The sequence below is a fragment of the Ranitomeya variabilis genome, chromosome 1, assembly GCF_051348905.1.
Source record: "Ranitomeya variabilis isolate aRanVar5 chromosome 1, aRanVar5.hap1, whole genome shotgun sequence".
Classification (NCBI taxonomy): Eukaryota; Metazoa; Chordata; class Amphibia; order Anura; family Dendrobatidae; genus Ranitomeya; species Ranitomeya variabilis.
In genome coordinates this window covers 272,109,284-272,136,901 of record NC_135232.1, presented here as the reverse complement: position 1 = coordinate 272,136,901, position 27,618 = coordinate 272,109,284, and the positions used below count along the sequence as shown (strand labels likewise).

Sequence of the window (27,618 nt, the reverse complement as noted above, 5' to 3'; positions counted from 1 at the left end):
GGCAGGCCTGACCAGAGGGAAAGGTTCGACTGCCCAACTAACTGACCTGACGTCACGTGAAGTGTGCCACAATACGACTGGTAGTGGTCTGCTGGATAAAACAAGTGGAGCTGACACCCAGACAGAGAGTGACTTGCAGGGTCCTCGAACTGTAAGGTGTGACACAGATTCTGGGGGTGACTGTGACAAGTCATGGCCAGTAACAAGCGCATATGCCCTGGTGACAGGTGGAGGACGGGGTCCAGGACCTGTGGTAACGGGTGGAGGACGGGGTCCAGGACCTGTGGTAACGGGTGGAGGACGGGGTCCAGGACCTGTGGTGACGGGTGGAGGACGGGGTCCAGGACCTGTGCTGACGGGTGGAGGACGGGGTCCAGGACCTGTGGTGATAGGTGGAGGACGGGGTCCAGGACCTGTGAGAACGATTGGTGGTGACTCCCATTCAGACGGTGACGCCAGTGGAAAAGAGTGTAATAAGGTTGACTCAGGCAATTCTTCCTCCCGTCGTCGGAGACGTAAAAGAGCCAAAGGGGCTGAACCCGTTGCTCCGTGTGAGGTATTGACGGAAGATGCTGAGGACCTGGGGTGTATGAAGTACTCTGAAGTCCCAGGGAAAAGGGACGAACCTAATGACGTCACCGCTGAGACCCAAGAGAGGGCCGACCCTGACAGTGCAGAGTCGGAGGGTGCGGAAGTGGAGGAGGCCACCAAGGAGATGGTGCCGGAAGTGAATACCTCCTCAAGTGATGGATGTTTCACCAGTCCAGAGGATGGGAGAAGCGAGATGGAATTGGTTATAGAGACGGTGAACGACCATGTCGAACGAGAAAGGGTCCTGAGACAAGCGGCTGAGCGCAGAGTGGATGAGCTGGAGAAGGAAGTCTCTGAGCTCAGAGGCCACCTGTTCAGATGGCAAAGTGTGTATCAGACCCTAAAGGAAGACGTTGTAGTGCTTAGAGAAGCACTAAAAGGCCCTCTACACGGAAAAGAGGTGATGGTCGCAGACTTCTCGTGCCAGTACCAGAGTGGTAATGAGAGTAAAGCTGAAGAGGAGTTGGCGCTAAAAGCAGAACAAGATGGTCACCCGGTTGTGACAGGTGTCTTGATGGAAAGGTCCATGGCAAGGCAGGAGCCATCTGTTCTTGAAGGAAGTGAGACTCCGCTCTTCAAGTGCGTGATAGATGTACCCGTAGAGGCGCAAGATGCATGTACCTGCGAGGGTGTGCATGAGGCCTTTAAAAAGGCAGTGGAAGCGTCTAGTGTGCACTGGGCACTAGAGACGAAACAGTTGGTGGTACTGTCTACTAAGGAAGTCACAGTGAAGAGGGTGGCTGTCCTGAGGGACATGCACCTACGGTGCCTCCGCACGAAGCAGAGGGTCCTGTTGGGGAATGGTGAGGCCACTCATTGTTTGGAGCAAGCCAGGAAAGCTCAAAGTCGTCTGGGCTTGGTAGAGGACACAGTCCAAGTGCCCAGAGCTCTGGTAGCGAAGCTCATTGGCCGATTTGGAAAAACGATGCAGGAGATGGTGGATATGTCAGGTGTGAAGAGACTGAGGATTCCGGCTGAAGACGAGGCCCAGGTGGGTGAAGATGGAATGGTGTCATTCCTGGTTGTCGGGTCCAAGGAGAGTCTAGCGAATGTCCGGATGCTCCTGAGGTATCGCGTGGCCTACTTGAGAGAAATAGAGCAGCTAAGACTGTACAGACGGCAGGTCAATAAACAGCTGCAGAACATAAGGTGGCGGCCGCCTTCTTCCCAAGGAAAAGGAAACAAAAAGGACATGTACAGTAGTAGACGTAGTGATGGAGGGTCAGACTCTGATCAGTTGCTAGTCTCGACTGTAAGTGGGACTAATGTCCGTACCAACCGTGGGTGGCGACCCTGGAGAGAAAGGTCGAGTAAAGAGACAAACTTGACTAAAGGTTTGGTGTCACGGACAGACTGTAACTTAAGGGCCAAAGCTCAAGGCCTACATGTTGACCGCTGGGGGCGGGGTAAACTCAACAACTGGATGGGTCTGTGTGATGCTCAAAACCGACTGAGACGGTTCTCTCGACAGGTAGGGCAAGGCAACGTGCATGACATATCCCGTGATCCCACGTGTATGACAGGTGTTCAACCCTACAGGTGTGAACAGAGGGGGGGGATATGTGATATATGTGATGCAGTAACCCCTGTAACAGGTAGGGGGCGCTGCATGGTCTCCCCGGGATGTGCACGGAGTTGTATTGAGGCCGTGAGAATTGACCTGCAGTGATGTCAGGATCACATGACCAGCCCATGTGATCCATTACTGTGGGTGTGGTTACAGGTACATAACGTGACCAGAGTGTGGGTCACATGTTCCTGTGTGGTTCCAGTGTTTGGACCTGAAGGGTCCAAGTGCAAAATCCCTGAGGGAGTTCCTGAGGGCTCGGTGTGTTCCTGTGTTGGAAGCCTGGGAGGAGGCTTCCTGGAAAGTACCTGCTGGCGTGGGAGGTCCTAGGAGGAGGACCGGATCCCGGAGCAGTGCACAGTGGAACTGGGGAAGCTACAATCCTTCAGTGGCTCTGGACTGACTAGTGTGTGCCGGCCAGGCAAGTTGGTGATCCCTGTAAGGCAGCTTACCCGGAGGTGTGGACTGGCAAGGAGTCAGCAGGTGGAGCCGGAGCTCCCGTCAGGTACCGTACAGGCCGGTAGTGCTTGTGAAGTTCTGTGAACTGTGTGGTCTCCCTTGGGAACTGGTTAAGGGAGGACCAGCGTGATTAAGAGACTGTGACCCAGAGTCGTATGTGCTGTTTGCGACTTGGGACATTGGTGAAGTGTACGGCGTACGGACACCCTGGTAACTGGGCGAAGTGAGAGGCCCAGCACGTTAGTGTCCGTGAGGCAAAGCCGTACACTGAAGTGTTTGAAGCTGCAAGTTAAATATCACCAGTTGGTGCCTGTTGTGTTTCATGTTATGAACTGTGCGTAACCCGGTTTATGACGCTTAATAAACCGCATGGACTGCTTTGTTTTATAAACCCGTGCCCGTGTGCTTGAATATCGCGGCCAAGTGAGTGTCCCCCAACACTCTCAGTAAGAGAAACCTTACAGGGCAGAGATGCTGGACACTGGGGGCAGAGATGCTGGACACTGGGGGCAGAGATGCTGGACACTGGGGGCAGGATGCTGGACACACTGGGGCAGATTGCTGGACACACTGGGGGCAATATGCTGGAGACACTGAGGCAGATTGCTGGACACACTGGGGGCAATATGCTGGACACACTGGGGGCAATATGCTGGACACACTGGGGGCAATATGCTGGACACACTGGGGGCAATATGCTGGACACACTGGGGGCAGGATGCTGGACACACTGGGGGCAATATGCTGGACACACTGGGGGCAGGATGCTGGACACACTGGAGGCAATATGCTGGACACACTGGGGGCAATATGCTGGACACACTGGGGGCAATATGCTGGACACACTGGGGGCAGGATGCTGGACACTCTGGGGGCAGAATGCTGGACACACTGGAGGCAATATGCTGGAGACACTGGGGGCAGGATGCTGGACCCACTGGGGGCAGGATGCTGGACACACTAGGGCAGATTGCTGGACACACTGGGGGCAATATGCTGGAGACACTGGGGCAGATTGCTGGACACACTGGAGGCAATATGCTGGAGACACTGGGGGCAGGATGCTGGACCCACTGGGGGCAGGATGCTGGACACACTAGGGCAGATTGCTGGACACACTGGGGGCAATATGCTGGAGACACTGGGGCAGATTGCTGGACACACTGGGGGCAATATGCTGGAGACACTGGGGCAGATTGCTGGACACCCTGGGGGCAATATGCTGGAGACACTGGGGCAGATTGCTGGACAAATTGGGGGCAATATGCTGGAGACACTGGGGCAGATTGCTGGACACACTGGGGGCAGAGATGCTGGACACTGGGGGCAGAGATGCTGGACACTGGGGGAAGAGATGCTGGACACTGGGGGCAGGATGCTGGACACACTGGGGCAGATTGCTGGACACACTGGGGGCAATATGCTGGAGACACTGGGGCAGATTGCTGGACACACTGGGGGCAATATGCTGGAGACACTGGGCAGATTGCTGGACACACTGGGGGCAATATGCTGGAGACACTGGGGCAGATTGCTGGACACACTGGGGACAGGATGCTGGACACTGGGGGCAGAGATGCTGGACACTGGGGGCAAAGATGCTGGACACTGGGGCAGAGACGCTGGACACTGGGAGCAGAGATTCTGGACACATTGGGGGCAGAGATTCTGGACACATTGGGGGCAGAGATGCTGGACACTGGGGGCAGAGATGCTGGACACACTGGGGGCAGAACTGGAGACAGATGGGGCAGGATTGGAGACATGGGCAGAATGTAGATACGGGGCATGATTGGAGACACGGGGCAGAATGAAAGACATGGGGCAGGATTGGAGACAGATCATGCAGGATCATGGGGCAGGGTGGATATGATGGAGACTGATGGGGCAGGATGGGGAGATCATATGGGGCAGAATGGATACGCATGAGGGCAGGATGGGAGAACATATGGCTGGAGCCAGGAATGAGATACACGGGGCCAGGATGGGGGATATTATTATTACCATAGGGGCTAATTAAGGGATATTATTACTGCAGTGATCTATTTATTTTATTTTTTGAGGACACTGTTTTAAATGGGGGGGTGGTCCTGTTACTGTGTAGAGTGATACTATGTTGCCTCTTTTTCTTCATGTGGTGTAATGAAGAAGTTGGGAAAAATATAAGTAATGTGTTCTACAAGCGGAGCTCGAGATAACTGTGTTATTTCCTGCAGAGACGAGTCCTGGCTGGATGAAGTGATGGCGGTCTGTGCTGGATGAGAGATGAAGGACTTCACCTAGAGACGTCACTGGTGAGTCAGTGTTACCTATACACTGACACTATACACTGTATACTATATACAGAGCTCCTGTGTATAATGTCACCGGTGATCACTGTATTACCTCTACACAGACACTGCATACTAAGTACAGATCTCCTGTGAATACTGGCACTTATGGTGATAGTATTGTGGTTTTTTTTTTTTTCTTCCTAACTGAAGGGTAAATTGACTAGATCAATGGATGTTTGACAGGTTATAGTTTCACACAGCAACTATTTTTCTGGAATAATCTGGTTCAGGTATATGATGACCCCCTCGCATGACCCAGTCGCATGATCCCGTCGCATTACCCCGTCACATGACGTGGGGCCCACAGTGTCTGAACAGCCCGGGAACCGGGCTACCCTTAATCCACCCCTGTTTGCAATCTGTAAGTTATTACCAAACCTGTGGATGAAACCTGAGCTGTAAGTGCAAAACTGCGTGTGTGAAAGGGTGGTGGACAATTGCTGGTGCGTTCCTACCCCTGAAGACACCAATCGCATAATGTTTCTTTTGCATCTTTTGTATGAATATATTGTTATGTGATGTATTGTGATGTTTGCCTGTATAATGTATAGCAATGTTGGTAATATACAGTGTAGGACATAGTGGAGCGTCCGCTAGGACGTGGGATACTCGGAACCGGGCGGTTTTTAAAGGGATGTGTCACGGTGGCAGTGACCCGGTCCGTGGCCCTGGGCATCCAATAAAAGGGGAAAGGTGCAGTGGGAATAAAGTCTATTGTAGTAGTGTTCATGACGCCACCTGTGGTATTTGGCCAGGGATGGCTGATGCTGCTTAAAGGGGCCCTCTGGGGATGATGGTATTGCAGCAGAGGTGGTATAGTTCCCCACAGGTAGAACTCAGTCTCCAGGGCTCCCAGTGTAGAAGGCAAAGATGACAGACGGTGTAGCGCCGGAAAGAATTGGAGGACACAAGGTTGCAGTCTCTTTGCCTTTTACTGGTGGTATGCAGCCACAGTCCAGGGTACGGATCACAGGTGGTGGTGAGGTCCGGCCAGCCTGTAAGCGATTCGGGAATTCCCCTAGCCAGGTGGGGTTGGAAGCCTTCCTTACTACGCTGTGGTTTAAGTCCCTTGCTGCCTAAGGCTTCACACAAGGTCCTCACTTTCTCTCTGTACCTTTAAGTAGGACACTAATCCGTATGGCAGGCAATTCAAGCCTTTTTACAGGTGTCCCTGGTTGCGGCAACTCCGAGTTCTATATCTTGCTGTGCCTTCGGCTGTAATGGTGGAGAGGCGACTTGAAATCTCCTGCCCGCCGGTTTCTGCTGTGGGGCATACGGTTACCCCCACAACCTCGGAATTCTGGCTTCTGGTTTCTTGCGCTGATTCTGGAGTGAGCCTTCTCGCAGCTCCACTCCCAGTATCTTTCCTCTCCTTTGCCTCTTCTCCCCTCACAGTCTCTCACACACTGCTCTGTCCCTCTCTTCTCTTTCCAGGAGCTGCAGAACTACGTGTCTGCACGGCCCCAGCTTTCCTTTCATCACTCCTCACTCCTTACTCCTCTCTGACAGACTGGCTAACTCTTCCTCCAGCCTGAATATACAGGGAAGCCACCCACAAACTGGATCAGAGCTCCCCCTTCTGGCCTGGAGTCAGAACGGTGTTGTGTGTACGTGCTACCTGTTAAAAGGATCTTTCCTTGCTTCCAAGCATGGCATCACCCTCCCCTTGAGGAAGGCAATACCACTGTGAAAACCGAACTCCTGGAGTGTCACACATAGTGTACAGTACAGGGCGTGGATAATGTAGGATAATACAGTTTAGTACATAAGATAGGTAGTAAACGTTGGCAGCGGATTAATCTCTGTACTGTCCAGCCGTTCAACAGTGAATATATACTTATTCAGGAGCAAAGATAACACATCTTACAACTTGCATTTCTTATAGCTTAGGATCTTAGCAGTTTGACTGCCAGCTTGCAAACCGAAAGTAAAAGTGAGCTCCAGATACACACAGCGAACAGGAACTTCCTGTTTTTTTTTGTTTGTTTTTTAACAGTGCTTTACTGGCAATATAACACTATTGCTGTTGACAGAAACTCATGCACTATTAAACAGTGGTAAATAGTAGTTGATGCATACCTCCCAACTTTTGAAGATGGGAAAGAGGGACAAAGTTTGCGGCGCGCGCCGCGGCAAAGTTTAGGCCACGCCTCTGACCACACCCATTCATAATTAGTCACACCCATATCCACGTCCCAACCACACCCATTTAGCACTGCTGATCACACTGTTATATATACAATAATTATAAACAAAAAAAAATATGGCCACACAGTGCCCCATACGGTATAATGACCCCACATGATGCTCCATACTGTAAAATGGCCACACACAGTGCTCCATACTGTATAATGGCCACACACAGTGCTCCATACCGTATAATGGCCACACAGTGCTCCATACCGTATAATGGCCACACATGATGCTCAATACTGTATAATGGCCACACATGATGCTCCATAGTGTATAATGGCTGCACATGATGCTCAATACTGTATAATGGCCACACATGATGCTCCATAGTGTATAATGGCCACACATGATGCTCCATACTGTATAATGGCCACACATGATGCTCAATACTGTATAATGGCCACACATGATGCTCCATAGTGTATAATGGCTGCACATGATGCTCAATACTGTATAATGGCCACACATGATGCTCCATAGTGTATAATGGCCACACATGATGCTCCATACTGTATAATGGCCACACATGATGCTCCATACTGTATAATGGCCACACATGATGCTGCATATTGTATAATGGCCACACATGATGCTCCATAATGTATAATGGTCACACAGTGCTCCATACTGTATAATGGCCACACAGTGCTCCATACTGTATAATGGTCACACAGTTATCCATACTGTATAACGGCCACACACAGTTCTCCATACTGTATAATGATCCCACATGATGCTCAATACTGTATAATGGCCACACATGATGCTCCATACTGTATAATGACCACACATGATGCTCCATACTGTATAATGGCCATTGGCCACACATGATGCTCCATACTGTATAACGGCCACACATGATGCTCCATACTGTATAACGACCACACATGATGCTCAATACTGTATAATGGCCACACAGTTCTCCATACTGTATAATGATCCCACATGATCCCCCTCACTCCTGTATGCATGGCTCATATTCCCCCCCCCCTGTATGCATGGCTCATCTCCCTCCCATCCCATATACATGGCTCATATCCCCACTCCTGTATGCATGGCTCATATTCCCCCTCCTGTATGCATGGCTCATATTCCCTCCTGTATGCATGGCTCATATTCCCCCCCCCTGTATGCATGGCTCATATTCCCCCCCCCCTGTATGCATGGCTCATATTCCCCCCCCCCCTGTATGCATGGCTCATATTCCCCCCCTGAATGCATGGCTCATATTCCCCCCCCTGTATGCATGGCTCATATCCCCCCCTGTATGCATGGTTCATATTCCCCCCCTGTATGCATGGCTCATATTCCCCTTCCTGAATGCATGGCTCATATTCCCCCCCTGTATGCATGGCTCATATTCCCCCCTGAATGCATGGCTTATCTCTCCACCCCCCCTCCCGCTCCTGCTCCCATCTTGCATGGCGTGCCGGCTTATGTCCTCCTTCTTCCCCCCGTCCCCCGTCCCTCATACTCACCTGTCCCTCATACTCACCTGTCTCACATCGCGCGGCCATGCCGACATCCCCCTCGCTCTGTCCCGACTCCCGGCGCAGCACCTTCTTCCTGCATGAGCGGTCACGTGATACCGCTCATTAAGATCATGAATATGCGCATATTCATGACCTTAATGAGCGGTACCACGTGACCGCTCATTCAGGACGAGCTGTGTACGCCGAGACCAGGCATCGCTGGAGCAAGGTGAGGTGAGTATCGTCTTGAAGCAGGGAGGGAGGGCGGGATCAGAGCGTCCCGTGCTGGACAGCGGGGTGAAGCAACAAAACCGGGACAGTCCCGCACAGTGAGGGACGGTTGGGAGCTATGGTTGATGCAATATATACAATAAGCATTATTACAACACCCCCACTCAACAACTACTCATCCTGTTAGTCCCATAGTGGTTATGAATTCTTCAAATTTGGCTCTTGGTAGTGGCTTTATCATAACATCAGCTATCTGGTCAGTCTTGCAAAAACAAACTCAATTATGCCACGTTCTATCAAATCACGCAGGTGATTATGTTTAACATCAATGTTTTTGCATTGGTCTTCTAACTGCATGCAAGTTTATTGAATTCTTAGATGTCTTCATAAATCACCGTTAAGTTGATAGCTTACCAACATCGCCTAACAATTGGTTTAACCAAATGACCTCTTGACTTGCGTGGGCTGCAGACACATACTCTGCTTCTGTCGATGACAAGGCTATATTCACCTGTTTTCCGCATGACCAAGAAATTGAACTTTTTCCAAGTTTGAATAAATAGCTGCTTTCACTCACTTAAGTCACCAGCCCAGTCTGCATTCACATAGCCTGTGAGTTTTAGATCTCCTGCTGCAGATATCCTTAAATTTATGTCTTGAGTCTCTTTTAAATATCGAAGACGTCTCTTAACAGCATTCCGGTCTTTTTGGTGCATTTTTTACACATATCTGCAGAGAATTCTAATTGTTGCTGCGATATCCAGTTGAGTGATAGTTACTATGTCCCCACTGCCTGTTTGTATTTCTCATTGTTAGGTAACAGATCATCTTCTCCTTCCAACTTTACATAGGATGGCTACATTGGAATTTTTATACCTTTGGCTTCTGACATTGCAAAGTGATTCAGAAATTAAGTAGATTTGTGCACTTTGGTTTATAAGAGAGCTTTCATCTTCTTCTCTTTGAACCTGGATTCTTAGATAATATGTAACATTTCCAAAGTCTTTGCTTTCAAAATGCTGATTCAGAATTTTAGTCATCATCATTGAAATTTGTTTCCTCTTGATGAACCATAATCACATTGTTCACATATAAGAGAATATGTATCCACTTTCTGTCCATTTTGTGTATAAACACAGATCTGCTTGACCTCTTTTAAAACCTTCTTCCAATAAGACTTTTCTTATTTTAGTGTTCCATGCTCTTGCTGATTGATTTTTGTTGTTTGCAAACGCAAACAAGATTCTCTTCACCCTCTTTGATATAATCTTCAGGTTGAGACATATACAAATCCTCTTCAATGTCACCATTTAAAAAGGCAGTTTTGATGTCTAAATGTCTGACAAACATCTTTTGTACAGCAGCTATAGCCATTAGAACTCTGAATGTGGTCTGCTTAGCAAATGGAAAAAATATGGCGTCATAATCTTCACCATATTTCTGAAAATATCTTTTTGCAACTCTTGCTTCAAATCTGTGAACCTTGCCTTCAGAGTCATACTTGGTCTTAAAAACACATTTAAATTTGATTTCTTCCTTGCCTTGTGGTAGTTTGGTGAGTTTTTAGGTTTGAAGTTGATGAAGGGACTTAATTTCTTCATTAGCAGCAGTAAACCACTTTAGTTTTTCATGAACAGGTAGTTGTTGCATTTCATCCCATGACTGTGGCTCTTACTCAGGTAATGTTTTGACAAAGTAGGATAGACACTTAGCTGGTATACCTTTGTTTGATCTCAACAATCTCTTAACTTCAAGTTCCCCTGATTTTTCTGCTGCTTCTTCAGTGGTTGAAGAACCTAACCAAACGTCTACATGCTTTTTCTTGTTATTGTGAAATTCTGACTGAGATTGTTGTTGCTTCAGCTGGTCTACTGGTATGATGTCATGAAACTTGAGTGACATGAAGTTCTCATAAATCATTATATCTCTACTTATTGTGACCTTGTTTATTTCTGGGTACATGATTCTATATCCTTTCTGGGTTTCACTGTAGCTCACCAGGATACCCTCTTTTGCATGAGGTTCCCACTCATGCAAATATGCACAAATACTTTATTTTGGAATATATGTATGTGTTGCAATTGAGGATTCTTGCTGTTTCATTACTCAAATGGAGTTTTCTCAGTAGCTTTACCTGGTAGTCTGTTTTGAAGATAGCAAGCTGTCATGATTGATGTGTCTGGTTCCTTCTTTCCACTACACCATTTTGTTCAGGGTTTTAATGGTATGCGTTTTAGCTGGTACAACTCATCTTTGATTTTTTCCTTCTGAACTCATATATGACCAAGATCACTTTCTCTGCCTTACTTTGGTCAAGGTTAGAGAAGAAGCTTCTGTCATTAGTCATGACTAGTTATCCCTGAGTCTTTACACCATGCATGCTTTGATGTACTTGCATCAATAGTACTTCAAGTGTCATATTCTTCAGTAATGGCACTTTTAACACTTTGATAATTATTATTTTTTTATCTGAATCATTCCAGATTTCCAGATTCTGCAGTCAGCCTTTTGGTACCCTGAATTCTTCCAGACAAAATACTCATGTGTTTACTTCAAATTATTTTGATTTTTGGGTAGATCTTGGGTTTTTAAAATGGATTCTGCTTTGGATACTCCACTGCTGCTTACACTTTCTGTCTTTCACTTATACTCCTCTGCAAGCGTTACTCTGACATACTCCAATGTAAGCTCATAATCTGGACGCGCATCTAGTGCAGTTACAAGTGTGTCATAGCTTTCTGGTATATAAATAAACACCGTGAGCACTACTATGGGTGGTGCTAAGGTAGGTACCCAAACCGTACAATGGTAAAAATTAAACCTTGCACTCAACTTAGAAATAGTGATGATTTATTGTAGTACGCTTTACAGACGTTACGGTCACGTTTGACCTTCATCAGTGACTACAATAGTAAGACAGTGATAAAAAATGAATAAACAAGTATAACAACAAAAGTATAGACATTGGCCATAACAGTGTATAAGCATAATGGATTCTCACATCCGCAGCATATTGCTATTTATACCTCCCTGCCTGCCAAAGGAACTCCCTGCACCCTTAGAATACTTATTACTCCCTTTCCGGTATTTAATCAACAATATATATGACTGCTTGAAAACAATTTTTTTTTTGTGTGGAACATATGGCCATCCTACTTCCAGTATGTCACTTCCGGTTTCAGATGGGGGTTACAACCATTGATCCATGCGGTGCGTCTGTCCCACCCCTTCCCTGTTTAAGCAGCACACGCTGCTCCAGCTCCAGACAAGCGGTGGACACCGCGTCTGAGACTCACATGCTCCAACATCACAAGCAAAAGGTAATTAATAGACGGTGGTTTAATCTGGCTTTATACTATACGCATGAAATATGACTTGTTCATATGAATTGTAACCTCCCTGCACTTATGGCCATATCTTTACCTTGCGTTACAGATCCACTTCACAATCCCTAAATCTACCAAAAGTAAGTGTCCCCTCCAGCACACCTATGGTGCATGTATAAATGACATATACTAACAGTGAATCATTAATCAGATACAGACCTACCAGGAACTATCCCTACGGATATCCTCAAATATACCATTGAATATAGTACGGTACGTCACATATATCAACACATTTTCTTCCTCTAAGATCTACCTCTCTGGAAACTGGGCACTGACGAACTGTGTATGTGCTGTGATACGAACTGCATATTATGCTTATACACAGTTATGGCCAATGTATATTGTATATGTTGTTATTCTTGTTTGTTCATTTTTTTATCACTGTCTTACTATTGTAGTCACTGATGAAGGTCAAACGTGACCGAAACGTTTGTAAAGCGTACTACAATAAATCATCATTAGGTTATGTGCACACGCTGCAGATTTTGCAGCGGTTTTCCATGAGTTTAGAGTACCATGTAAACCTATGGAAAACAAAATCTGCAGTGCACATGCTGCGGAAAAAACGAGCGGAAACGCTGCGTTGTTTATTCCGCAGCATGTCTATTATTGTGCGGATTCCGCTGCGGTTTACACCTGCTCCATAATAGGAATCCGCAGGTGGAATCCGCACAAAAACCGCTGTAAATCCGCAGTAAATCCGCAGGTAATCCGCAGTGAGGTTTACTTGCGGATTTACAAAAGCAAGTGCGGAAATAACCGCAGACATCCCACCTACGTGTGCACGTACCCTTATAGCTTTCTGGTAGACTGCTTAGCAATGCAGCAATATAGAAATCCTTTAGATCTTCCCCAATGCCCCACAGGTGCTCCACAATTTTTAGAGTATTTCTTATGTAATCCTCTATATCTTGGCTCTTATTTATCTTAGACTGATAGTTTCTCATTAAATAGAGCTTATTGCTGATCTATCTTTTCATGCACTTTCTGCAGCTATTCTCACATTTTTTTTTAAGTTTCACATTGTGCATGTATGTCAATCTGATCATCATCTATACTGAGGAAAATAGTGCTTTGTGATCCTTCTCTACCCAGTCGTCTGGTAGTGGGTCAGCTCTAGACTCCTGTACATATTTCTACGTACCTTTTCTTATCAGCAGCATCTTTACCTTGAATTTCCAGAATTAGTAGTTCTGGTTAATCAGATTCAGCACTGTGAACTTCACAAAGTTACTGACGGTTTTCTCTCTCCCCTGGGCTGTTCTCTGGGTCTTTATGTTTATAAAACTCTGGGCACATAAGGCTACTTTCACACTAGTTTTGTTGGTACGGACCGTCGCAAATCGTCGGCCCGACGTACCGACGGACAGTGTGTTAAGTAGCACAACGGGGCAGCGGAAGCAGTTTTTCAATGCATCTGCTGCCCCATTGTAATGTCCGGGGAGGAGAGAGCGGAGTTCTGGCCGCGCATGTGTGGTCGAAAATGGCAGACACGACGCACAAAAAAGCGTTACATGTAACTTTTTTCTGCCGACAGTCCGCCAAAACACGACGCATCCGTCGCATGACAGATGTGACGTGTGGCCATACGTCGCAATACGTCGCTAATGCAAACCTATGGAGAAAAAAACGCATCCTGCGGGCAACTTTGCAGGATGCGTTTTTTCTCCAAACGACGCATTGCGACGTACAGCAAGCGACGCTAGTGTGAAAGTAGCCTAAAGGTACCGTTACACTAAACGACTTACCAACGATCACGACCAGCGATGCGATCGTTGGTAAGTCGTTGTGTGGTCGCTGGGGAGCTGTCACACAGACAGCTCTCTCCAGCGACCAACGATCAGGGGAACGACTTCGGCATCGTTGAAACTGTCTTCAACGATGCCGAAGTCCCCCTGCAGCACCCGGGTAACCAGGGTAAACATTGGGTTACTAAGCGCAGAGCCGCACTTAGTAACCCGATATTTACCCTGGTTACCATTGTAAAAGTAAAAAAAAAACACTACATACTCACCTTCTGATGTCTGTCACGTCCCCCGCCGGCGGCTTCCCTGCACTGAATGTGTCAGCGCCGGCCGGCCGAAAAGCAGAGCACAGCGGTGACGTCAGCGATATCACAGCGGGATCCAGATCACTGCTGCGTGTCAAACACAACGAGATCGCTATCCAGGACGCTGCAACGTCACGGATCGTCATCGTTCTCGCTGCAAAGTCGCTGAGTGTGACGGTACCTTAACCTGTTGGTAGCAGATTAATCTCCCTATTGTCCAGCCGTTCAACAGTGAATATATGTTTATTCAGGAACAAAGATAACACAGCTTACAACTGGTATTTCTTAAAGCTTAGCATCTTGTCTCTCGGCTTGCAAAGTAAAAGTATAAGTGAGCTCCAGCTACACACACAGTGATTATGAACTCTATGGTTCCTTTTATTTATTTATTTTTAAAATGCTTTGCTGGCAATACAACACTATTGCTGTATTGCTGGAGACAGAAACCCATGCACTATTAAACAGTAGTAAATAGCAGTTGATGCAATATATACAATTATAATCATGATTCCAACAGTGTAAGATAATTGACTGTAGTTAGGTAATGATATTAGGGTAAGATCGAGTTAATGTTCAGGTATAGCCCATAGTGGGAGGGGCTTAATCTTAGGGTAAGTGACTACTTCCTGTAGATAGTCAGGTATGGTCGAGTTCAAGTACGAGTAGAACATGTATGTCAGTAGTGCTGCTATATTGGATGAATTACAGGAAAAGGAGACTAAGAGAATAGTGAGATTTTGAAGTGATTGAGGAGACAGTGTGGCCTTCCAGGAAAAGGGGTTATTGGATAGGACGACGTGTCACAAGAAAACCTTAGCTTGCAAAACGCTGAAGGTATCAGACCTAAAAAGGACTTAGTTTGTGGAGATAGTGTGGGTTTCAAGCAGTAGAACCAGCGTGCCAGTAGCGGAAGAAGTATGATGCGGAACAACTGAGCAAGTAGAGAGACTTGCTGATTAAGGCTGTGGCGACAACCTAGGCTGTGACGAAGTAGTGCGAAATAGTGTGCTTCACCAGCTCTTCAGTAAACTACAGTGGAAGGATACTGTGTGCATGAAAATGTTTATACTGCAAAGGAAACTTCCATAAGACTTTGTACCCGCTATCCCTTGCACATAACCCTTCTGAAGTTACCGTCCAGAAAAGACTATGTTTTGGAACAGGTGTCTCCTTTATTGAACTACGGAACCTATGGTCCTGGCCAGCCAACAAGACCGGCTTGCACAGGTATAAGACCCTCACAGCACTAACACCATCACCCAGCTAGGACCTCCACTTTCACATTAGATTGTTGGCCCATCCTGTCAATATCTGTGAGTTCAATCAGCTTTAGTCTAATGTGTATGGGGCGTTTTAGGATGATTTGCATAACAAGTAAGTTAAGGTACCGTTACACTAAACGACTTACCAACGATCACGACCAGCGATACGACCTGGCCGTGATCGTTGGTAAGTCGTTGTGTGGTCGCTGGGGAGCTGTCACACAGACAGCTCTCTCCAGCGACCAACGATCAGGGGAACGACTTCGGCATCGTTGAAACTGTCTTCAACGATGCCGAAGTCCCCGGGTAACCAGGGTAAACATCGGGTTACTAAGCGCAGGGCCGCGCTTAGTAACCCGATATTTACCCTGGTTACCATTGTAAAAGTAAAAAAAAAAAAAAACACTACATACTCACATTCTGATGTCTGTCACATCCCCCGCCGGCGTCCACAGGGTTAAAACTGCTTTCGGCAGGAGCGCTTGCTAATGCTGCGCTGCTGCTGAGAGCTTCCTGCACTGAATGTGTCAGTGCCGGCAGTAACAGCGGTGACGTCACCGCTGTGCTCTGCTTTACGGCCGGCGCTGACACATTCAGTGCAGGAAGCTCTCAGCAGCAGCGCAGCATTAGCAAGCGCTCCTGCTGAAAGCAGTTTTAACCCTGTGGACGCCGGGGGACGTGACAGACATCAGAATGTGAGTATGTAGTGGTTTTTTTTTAACTTTTACAATGGTAACCAGGGTAAATATCGGGTTACTAAGCGCGGCCCTGCACTTAGTAACCCGATGTTTACCCTGGTTACAAGTGAACACATCTCTGGATCGGCGTCACGCACGCCGATCCAGCGATGACAGCGGGTGATCAGCGACGAAATAAAGTTCTGGACTTCTAGATCCGACCAGCGATATCACAGCGGGATCCAGATCGCTGCTGCGTGTCAAAAACAACGAGATCGCTATCCAGGACGCTGCAACGTCACGGATCGCTGTCATTCTCGTTGGAAAGTTGCTCAGTGTGAAGGTACCTATAGTTACGGTAGATAGCATGTTGTTTGCAACCAGTCTGCCTGCGATAATTAAAATTTTAGCTTAAAATATAATTGTTATTTATCTGTGGGACCATAATTGTCACGAGGGCTTGGGAGGGCTTAAATAGGAAGGCCTCTTTAAAATTAGTTTTGTGTATTGCAAAATCTAAAAATACAATACTAGAAAAATCTGTAATATCTGCTGGGTATTGTTAATAGTGAAAGATGAATGTGATACAAGTATTTATGAAAAATTTAGTAAATTACTGTAGACTGTGAGCCCTCGCGGGCAGGGTCCTCTCTCCTTCTGTACTTGTGTGTGCCTTGTATTGCTCATGTTTATTGTACTTGTCTATGTATGCCCCTTTTTCACATGTAATGCGCCATGGAATAAATGGCACTATAAAATGAATAATAATAATCTCCTCATTGCAGGGTCTTTATCGTGTTCCTGATTGGAGTCAGCATAGCCTGGGTTCCTATTCTACAGTCTGCTCAAAGTGGGCAATTGTTTGACTATATGCAGTCCATCACAAGTTACCTAGGACCGCCCATTGCCTCGGTCTTCTTTCTGGCTATCTTTGTGAAAAGAGTTAATGAGCCGGTCAGTAAAAGTTATCCATCAGTTTTCTGACTACACTAGTCCAGTTACCGCCTTGAAATGCACCTGATTTATCCTAGAGGTCCATGCTGTTTGATACATTTCTTGCATTTCTACTTTCTAGTCTAAGTTTACACCATCAATTAGCTGGTTTACAATGTGCCAGAAATTTGCAACAAAGTTCAGGCGCATTTCTGCTACGTTTCCAGTAAGCCACGGCCCTTTTTAGTGAATTCTTTCCACCCTTGTCGTGCAATGTGCAGAAAGTGTGTAAAACACATAATCGATATTGCATAAGTCATGCCAGGTCATTTTTAATTTTGGCACATTTATCGTCAAAAATCTTCCGTAATGAGTACGATTTACTGAACTAAATGCACCAGTTCTTATCGTGCAATTTGCTCTACGGACATTCATGTCTTGTACAACATTTATTAAGTGTTTTTCGATCACTTTGTGGGCTGCACTTGGTAAGAAGTTAGGCCTTAGAGGGGCAAGATGCTACAACATATGCCAATGATTGGCATATAGTAAGATATCTAATAGATGGTGTCAAATTAGACAAAAATATCTAAAGATGCACCAAACTTATTACCCAGCATGAAACAAAGTGATACATTTGGGGCATTTTCAGACTTAGTTGAAGTTAACATTTTCTATTGCACAGTATTAGTACATCTGGCCTATTGTGTTTTAAGCACTCATTTAATTGTTAAGCTTGTGAACATTTTTGGGTCCTTATGGTTGTATCGAGCCATTTAAAAGTTAAAGACATTAATTACCTATAGCTTTCAAACGAAGCAGAGTAGAATTATACAGATTATACATTACAGCTACCAAAAAATTAGTAACTAGTACTCACAGACCACTATAACACAACCAATATAAAATCAATACAAGTTTATTGAAAATTATTTTAAAAGGTACAATCATACCATATGAGGATCTCAAAAGGAATCAGTCAAAAGTTCCATATAGACACAGTGGTAAAATCTCATTAAATGTAACTCAGCATTTGAAGTTTATGTACATCTGTATTTGTCCCATATGAAGCTTCTCAGAGACACCCTTTAAGGTTAACTTCAATATGTTTCTACCCGGATGGTGAGAATTCATCATTTGAGAACATCTAAAGGTGTATTAAAGTAAATCAATGCTTACCCATTCTATGTACCACTGGCAGGAACACCCCGACGCGCGTTTCGCCTACGTGCTTTCTCAAGGGGAGTGTATTCTTTGCCCCCACCTTACCTCATTAAATACCCCTTCCAATTTCAAGTCAGCCAGTCAAATAGTTCGCATGCGGAGACGCTTTACCATTCTCACATGTGCAACGTATCCGGCACTCATTTCCGGCTAGCGCTAGAGGAAATCCCTCTGTGACGTCATTAGGCGCCCACCGGAAACTCAGAGGCCTTCGCTGATGCAAGAGAAAAAAGGTAAGCAAGTGCGCATGCGCAGACCAGCGCCATCTTTAAGAAGTCCGGAAGAAAATACTATGACACTGAATGCTCAGAGGAAATGAAGTGCGCTTGCGCATCAAGGCGCCATCACTAAGGAGCTAGCTGTTAAACACCCGTGCCATTTTTTAGGAGACCCACGGAAAATATCATATATACCTAACCGCTAATAAAAGCACTACACTGCGCCTGCGCACCTAAACGCCATCTCAATGAAGCCATATGAAAGTATATAATAAAAACATTCTCACCATCCGTGCAGCATAATGCCAAAAGTGAAAATGACACATATCAAAAAAGGTAAGTATTAACCAAAAACATATACAAAATATTATAAAACATATAATTGTGAACTATGATACAAACATCGGAACAAATGCTACCCACAATGTGCAAATGTGTACCAATGCTATCCCTAAGGGATCACGAAAGAGGACATCCCATGTATAAACATGGACACCTCCATTCAAGGTCCCGAAAGAGTACAAACATGGTTTGTGATAATGTGGGTACCATAAATTATTAAATATTATATAAATAAATATAAATAATTGTGCAACAAACATGTATTTATAGTCTTGAGTCAGAGCTCAGTTTTTGGAGTTTTCTGTGTACATTGCATAGTTACAGAGAGCTGATAATCAGTGCTGGGAGAGTGGCTGGACTAGGTGACAGGAGGACAGTTGTCCTGTAGTGATAATTTACTGCTGATAAAACACTGTATTGAAACAGCAAAAAAAAGCCCAGTAAAAGACACATCACTGTAATCAGTGTCTCTTCCACTAGATCAGCATCAGATTCCCTTTAACTAAAGTTAGATTTGAGGGGGAGGGGTGGGTCAAAAACTTTCACAGCTACCAAAAATACAGGCTGAATTTTTAAAAAGACATCACATCAGAGATGACCCTTTTTAGTATAGAATCATGAATCCAGGATTGCCAGATTTTGCAGCAGGAAAAAACAGTTAGCCTTAGGCTATGTTCACACATTGCATTTTTGTTTCTACAGACAAAACCTGCTCTCTTGTCAGTAAAGAAGCTGCTTTCAAAAAGCAGGTTTTGCTGCATTTTCTGCTGCATATTTGCTGCGTTTTTGTCAGGGTACATTTGTCTCCTGTGCATGCTGATAAGGTTTTAGTGCATACACAAACATTTTTCAACTTCCTCAGGTTTTTGCACAAAAAAGCAGCAAAACCTGATACCTGCGTTTTTGCTGCATTTTAAGGCTACGTTCACATTTGCGTTGTGCGACGCTGCGTCGCCGCATGCGTCATGCGCCCCTATATTTAACATGGGGGCGCATGGACATGCGTTGCACTTGCGTTTTGCAACGCATGCGTCACTGCGGCGCACGCGTCATGGCGCAGAGGACGCAGCAAGTTGCATTTTTGGTGGGTCCAAAATCAAGCCAAAAAAGGACGCATGCGTCGCAAAACGCAGCTTTGTGCATGCGTTGTTCCTGCGTTGTGTGTTGCATCGCCGACGCTGCGGCGCACAACGCAAATGTGAACGTAGGGTTACACTTACCCATTGCTTTCTACGGGTGAAAAAATGCTGCAAAAACGCAATGTGTGACACAGCCTTACATTCCCCATTCCTTTATATTGAGGTCATGCAGATGAGTGGCCATCTGTGTATTACATTGGCATCTGAAATACTGTACACCAGTTCTGCTCTGCTCTTTAATTAATGGGGCATATGGACAGGGATTGTCTTCATGAGCAGAACCATAGCGAGACTTTCTTTCATCTGGAGAAAACGTTTAGTTTATTGCTCCAGTCCTGTATCTTGGAATAAGGCCGAATTCACACATCCATTTATTTCCGGTACCTGAAAAACCAGTACAGGAGATATCCGTCTCCGTGTGTGTAATACTTGCAGCACACATGTGGCAACCGTGTGCCGCTCGGGTGCCGCATCGGTATCACACGGACGGCCGCCGGGGAAGAAGCTCTACAGTAAGTGCTGTTCCCCGGCGGCAGGTGCTGAAGATGGCTCTCAGTGCGAGCAGAGAGGAATGATGAGAGTTATAGTGGGTACGGAAAGTATTCAGACCCCTATAAATTTTTCAATCTTTGTTTCATTGCAGCCATTTGGTAAATTCAAAAAAGTTCATTTCTTTCTCATTAATGTACACTGTTCACCCCATCTTGACTGAAAAAAACCCCAGAAATGTAGAAATTTATGCAAATTTATTAAAAAAGAAAAACTGAAATATCACATGGTCATAAGTATTCAGACCATTTGCTCAGACACTCATATTTAAGTCACATGCTGTCCATTTCCTTGTGATCCTCCTTGAGATGGTTCTACTCTTTCATTGGAGTCCAGCTGTGTTTAAACTGATAGGACTTGATTTGGAAAGGCACACACCTGTCTATATATGACCTCACAGCTCACAGTGCGTGTCAGACTAAATGAGAATCATGAGGTCAAAGGAACTGGCCAAGGAGCTCAGAGACAGAATTGTGGCAAGGCACAGATCTGGCCAAGGTTACAACAGAATTTCTGCAGTACTCAAGGTTCCTAACAGCACAGTGGCCTCCATAATAATTTCAGTTTGTTTTCAATCAAGATGGGATGCAGAGTGTACATTAATGAGAAAAAAAAAATAACTTTGTTTCATTGCAGCCATTTGGTAAATTAAAAAAAGAGTGAAAAATGTAAAGGGGTCTGAATACTTTCTGTACCCACTGTATATTAAAGTCCGAACAATGACAGCAGGTGGGAGCTTTTGGGACTCTTACTCCCATCATCCGACACCTGCTGCCGCTAATAACAGTGACAGCAGGAGCAGATGATCGGGGTATTCCTCAGCTGCCGCCTGCGATACAGCGAAATAAATGAATGAAAAACCCAGCGTGGGTTCCTCCATTTACTTGAACCAACCAGGCAAAACTCACAGCTGGGGGCTGCAACTCTCAGCTGTCAGCTCCAGCAAGGTTGGTTATCAAGAATAGAAGGGTCCCTACGCTGTTTTTTTAAATTATTTAAATAAATAATTTTTAAAAACGTCATGGGGTCCCCCCCATTTTTGACAATCAGCCTTGCTAAAGCTCACAGCTGGGGGCTGGTATTCTCAGGCTGGTAAGGGGCCATTGATATAGGCCCCCCTCAGCCTAAAAACAGCAGCTGGCAGCTGCCCAGAAAAGGTGCATTAATGAGGAAAAAAATGAACTTTTTTGAATTTACCAAATGGCTGCAATGAAAGAAAAAGTGAAAAATTTAAAGGGGTCTGAATACTTTCGGCACCCACTGTAACTCTCATCACTCCTCTGCTCGCGCTGACTGCCGGCAGAGCAGGGGAGAATGATGAGAGCCGTTTTCAGCACCTGCTGCCGGTGAACAGCGCTTACTGTAGCGCTTCTTCCCAGGTGCCGATGCGTGTCACACGGAAGACATCAATGTGTTCTCCATATGCATGTGTGAGGTCTGTGCTGACGGTAAAAAACGGACATGTCTACATGTGGGGCACACAGACACACGGTCCATGGAAACACACTGACATGTGCACAGACCCATTCATTTGAATGGGTCTACATGTGTATGTGTCTCCGGTACATGTGAAAACTGTCACCACACGTACCGGAGGCACGGACGTGTGAAAGAGGCCTAAGGCAGTATTTTGTATTTTCCTTCCCGCCCAACACTCAGTAACCTGGGCACATGTGCCAGTCCCCCACCCCACCTACACAACTGACACAAGACAACCCGTTTAACCTGTCTGAACCTAGCGGCAATAAGATGCATGTTCAGCGTTCATGATCATGTCGGGTGGAGTCAGGGGATAGAATTCGTTATCTTGTATGAATGGGTAGAAAAATACAAACCAATTTTCTTCATGATTACAGTGTGTGAAATTGTGACACATGTCAAATAACACAAGTATTACTTCTGAATAACTTATTTTCTATTTTTATTCAGGGAGCTTTCTGGGGATTAATAATTGGACTATTTATTGGTTTGTCACGGATGATCACAGAATTTGCTTATGGCACTGGAAGTTGTGTGAAGCCCAGCAATTGCCCAGATATCATTTGCAAGGTGCACTATCTATATTTTGCATTGATCCTGTTTGCATCAACCAGCATTATCGTATTGGCAGTGTCCTTCATGACTAAGCCCATCGCTGACAAACATGTGAGTAAAACGTATCTAATATATTGGTCATTCATATTCATTAATAGTATACCATTCAATGGCATCAATAGACAAAAACTATTTTTAACACTTCACAGTTAAAACCTATGTAAAAATATCTCACTTGTTTTTACCAAATAATTGCATTGCTCATAAATAACAATGGTACTCACCCAAATGTTGCTGTAATTCAATGTCCTTTATTCATGTTACAAAAAAACAGACATGATGTGGAGAGGCGGCTTGTGAGAGTTGCGGTGCGGGGAGGAGGAAAAGGACGACGGCCCTGGACCCGTGGAAGCACACGAGCACGAAATGGCCGTCGTCCTTTTCCTCCTCCCCGCACCGCAACTCTCACCAGCCGCCTCTCCACATCATGTCTGTTTTTTTGTAACATGAATAAAGGACATTGAATTACAGCAACATTTGGGTGAGTGCCACTTCTATTTTCTTCTTTTCATACCTGAGTATCACTTGGCGTTGAGCACCACTCGCACGTTGCTGATCTATATGTGCTGCATGTGTCCTAATTAGGATCCTACGTCTGCTATTGAACCACTTGTAGTCACGCTGCCTAGTGCCGTTTGCAGCGCCCCAGAGTCCTGGTCGTTGCAGTACTGTGGCTCCGCCACTAAGGGGAGCTATGGTACGTCTGATGGCACTGAAGGAGTTCAGCTGACCAGGTATCACAGACACCAATACATTTCACAGTCGGGCCTCCAGGGGGAGCTAAGGGTTCTATTCATTAGGCCACTCCTCACACACTGGTAAAACTGGGGGTCAGGCAGGAAGTTAGACAGAAAGCTGACTGGGTTGGAGCCAGGCAACACCTTGTGGCAGAGGGTGTTGCAGGAGAAGATTCGGTAGGGTCTCTGTCAGGAGTGGGATCCTGACAGAGGCTTGGCAACTAGAAAGAACGTAACGGGACCGTGCCTGCTCAGTATAGCGGCGGTGCCCAAGGAAGGATCAGAAGCGAGATAGATTGTGCTGAGTGAGAAACAAGATCAAAGCAAGAGGAGAAATACCAGTAGGGGTCGTGCTGTAAGAACGAGGCAACATCCTACTGAGGCGCACAACCGGCGGCCGGAACGCCGAGGGAGTATTACAATATTCAGCTTCAAGCAATACTCTAAACAGCGGCAGGGCAGTCAGTCTAAGGTGGGCTGTCTCACTTAAATCACCTATGCAGTCTTGGGGGGCAACTTGTGGAGAGGGGCGACTCTAGGGTCCCGGAAGAGCTCCGAGCCTACCCGTCAAACGGGTGCCGTTCTAACCGTAACATCAGGGAGGAACGGAGAATTAGCAGAACATCATCTAATTGAGTTGTGAGGGAACTTAAGAAACGGACACAACAGTTGTGGGGACTTTCCGTAAGCACAGCAGGGAAGGACCGCAACACATAGCGCTAGAAGGAAGGCACAGATTTCCACCTGTAAAGAGAACTCTGGAGGTGCCATTGGACCGGCCGGACTTGCGCAGCCTGGCTATCTGGACTCCGGACTGTGGACCCAGAGATCTTCAGTAAAGAGGTAAAGAGACTGCAACCTGGTGTCCTCGTTATTTACTGCACCGCACCACCATCATCTATCCACATCTATTATCTACTGTCAGCGCCCCACGGCAGGGTCATGGACCGGGCCTAGCCACCGTGACAACCCCAGAGCAGAGACTCACAGGCCCGGCACCGGGTACCCCTCGGCCCTGCGGCGGTGGGGGCGCTGCACCGTTCATACTTCAAGCTTCATAAATAACAATATTAATTCGTTCTAATCTCTGTGTTGTGATATTCCCCAGTCTTTCCCCTGGAAAGTTAGCGCTTCCATTCCTCCCTTAATTAATTGCTCTCTAGTACTGAATAAGGTTACCATCTTAATGGATTCAAAATCCTAAAATGGAAACAAGTGCAGATTTAATAAATACATTTGTTGAATATTTTTGTAAAGTGTAGAAAATATGGTGTACAATGGTGAAGTTATAAAGGATGGCCCCATCCCTATGAACTTTCTTTTCCCCTACCATCCGTCATCTGTTTTCGTTGGATGGCCCGATGCTACTTCATTGTTGCAGCGTGACGCACGCATGTTACCAAACTGGGCCCACTAATCAGAAGAGGAGCTAGGAATGCCATTAGGTAGAAGGCTTTGATTGTCATAGATTACTGACATGACTGCTACGTATCGATTAGCTTATTTTTGTTACAATGACAGATGCAGTCCTTACATACTCAAGAAATTATTTGAAATGCCAAACTATTGAGTGTGTTCTCTAGTAGTGTGAAGTACAATAAAAAATGATATTGCTGTACCATATTAGCCAAGAAAATTGGTGCAAATACTTTTATCGCCAAAAAAGACAAAGACATTCTAGGAGTGATTCCTTTATTGGCTACGGTAATTCATTTGTAAACCCGGCTGAAGAAGGAGCCTTTGTGCTCTGAAATACGATATATTTTTTGGCTAGCCAATAAAGGTATCACTACTAGAATACTTTTGTCTTTTTCTGGAATAAAAGAATTTGCATCTAGTGGTGTGAAAAAATGTGTAGTTAAAAGTAGTCAACTAACTTGTCGGCATTAACTAAAGTGAATATATCAGTAGAATCAACCTTCCTAAGCCGTCTATATGGGACTCTAGGTGATAGGAAGCTGATTAAAATGATACCTTGATATCTGCCTTACGATGTCTTATTTCTGAGAAATCCACATTTTTCTTGCTGTATATGCAAGTGTGCTGTTAAAATTTGTAATATACCGTACCAGAGAAATCTGATTCCTTCTCTACTTATCAGCAATTTCTGCTTGCTTTCCATCCCTGTGCTCTCCTCTCCATAGACTTCAATGGGCAACTGTAACCTGATCCCTCAGTGAACTGGCAGCCTGTCTTCCCTTGAGGAAGATATATTTCAGCTGTATTTCTGAGTGAGAAATCAGTTCAGGTTATAGGGGAAGGGTATGAAGTAGGTCATAACTCAAAAGTGGAGAAAAAATAATATTTCTCTTATAAGATAAATTACAAAGCTTTACATTTGCTGGTACAATTGACAGTCACTATTTACCCATTCACAACATTTGACGTAAGTTTATGCCATGGTCTGGAAGGGGTGTAAATTTACATCATGGCGATTATATGGGCACAGGAGGGCACGGAACTTATAGCCAAGCTTTGGCTTGATAGTAATTGCAGCATTTAGAAGACTGAGAGAGGGCTTACACTCCCATTTGATCTGCATCCCCACGACGTCATCTTAAGGGCTCGATCGGTGCCGTGACAACTTGAGGTCATCATGACATTCTCCGGATCTACCAGCTACGGAGATCATTCCAGAGCATGGTCTAAGAGGCTTTTGTCAGTGCAGCACTGGTGAGTATAATGCATTGCAATGCTAATGCAGGGCTGTCTCCAGGAATTACAGGTCCCCATACTGGCAACATTTTCGAGACTGCCCAGGCTCCATATCAGCTCTAAACTCTGTAAGGTCTCTAATAATTTTTTCATGCTTTCTGTCTTTCAGCGTTAGTTGGTACTTATTAATTGCTGATTTGAGATTGTCCTCATTGGTTGCGAAGTCAGGTGCCGTATTATGTTTCAAAATGCCATCAGTTTGTTCTTTGAGTTTTACTGATGATTGCTCTAAGGTCACCTTTTCTTCCTCTAGGAGGATGCGCATGAACCTTAAGGATGAGGCTGTGGACTCATTTTCCCACTTTTCTAGTCGACTTTTAGATCTATCTACTTCTTAATGCTGGGACAATATTGATTCTCAGCCCTCTAGGGACAATCCCTTGTTTAATGTAGTTGTCTAATAAGTGTACCTCCCACCTCGACTTAATATTCTCTTTATAGACAACCAGAAGTTCTGAGCTGGTCCTCAAATTAGGACTTGTGGATGTGTTAGTGTCTACTTCAGCTTCAGAAAACACTTCCCTGACTTCAACTAAACATTTATTTGTATTACGTGGTACTGATAGGATCCCTGCCATAACAATCAAGTACAAAAAACAGTTAATATTTAATGGGTATATATTTAGAAAAGTACACCAAAAGAGAAAACAAAAAACCCTTATAAAATGTAACTTTTAATTATTTCAATTAAGAGTAATTATTCAAAATTCATTGGAATTCATCTAAGCCTACTTGTATCTGATTGATAGATAGAATCCTTACAAGCCAACTAATAGCGGGGTCGCCACATTGAATCTTAGAGTGCCATCCTCCACTGTTAGGTAGAATTACAGATAAAAGGGGCGTATCAGGGTCAGCGTAGGATTGATATACCATATCTCACTCAATTACCTGCTTTACAATTGTTGTTTGACCATACCCACTATTTAAGGGCTTGGGAGGTGTTTCTTTAGTTTTTATTTTCCAAGGAATTTTGAATGATTACTCTTAATTGAAATTATTAAAAGTAAACTTTTATAGTTTTTTTGTTTTATCTACTGATGTAAAGTAGTCATGTGGTTAATGCTAATAAATTACTTTTTTTTGTGACATAACTCTCTGGTTTAAGGGCATTAAAATGAAAAGTTGGAAAATTGCAATATTTTCACAAAATTCTGATATTTCACAAATAAATATAAAAATATCGGCCTAAATTTAAAACTAACATAAAATACAATGTGTCACGAAAAAACAATCTCTCAGAATCACAAGGATACATTGGAGCTTTCCATCGTTGATACCACATAAAATGACACTGGTCAGAATTGTACAATGTGGCCTGGTTAGGCTGCAGGGTGAAGAGGCTAAAGGAGTTTTAGATTTTAGAAAAAAGGTGGATTAAAGCAAGTTTACTATTTGTTAAGTAAATCATTTATGGGGAAATAGCTGAGCATAATTACTAAC

General features: G+C 45.1%; 1 protein-coding gene across 1 annotated transcript in view; it reads left to right on the top strand.

Moving 5' to 3' along the window:
• Positions 1–27,618, top strand: part of SLC5A1 (solute carrier family 5 member 1) — a 169,015-nt gene that overhangs the window by 135,814 nt on the left and 5,583 nt on the right. The window contains exons 12-13 of the mRNA XM_077293857.1: positions 17,010–17,178; positions 22,559–22,774. Of these exons, the coding sequence (XP_077149972.1) occupies positions 17,010–17,178; positions 22,559–22,774 (385 nt within the window). The remainder of the gene's footprint in view (positions 1–17,009; positions 17,179–22,558; positions 22,775–27,618) is intronic.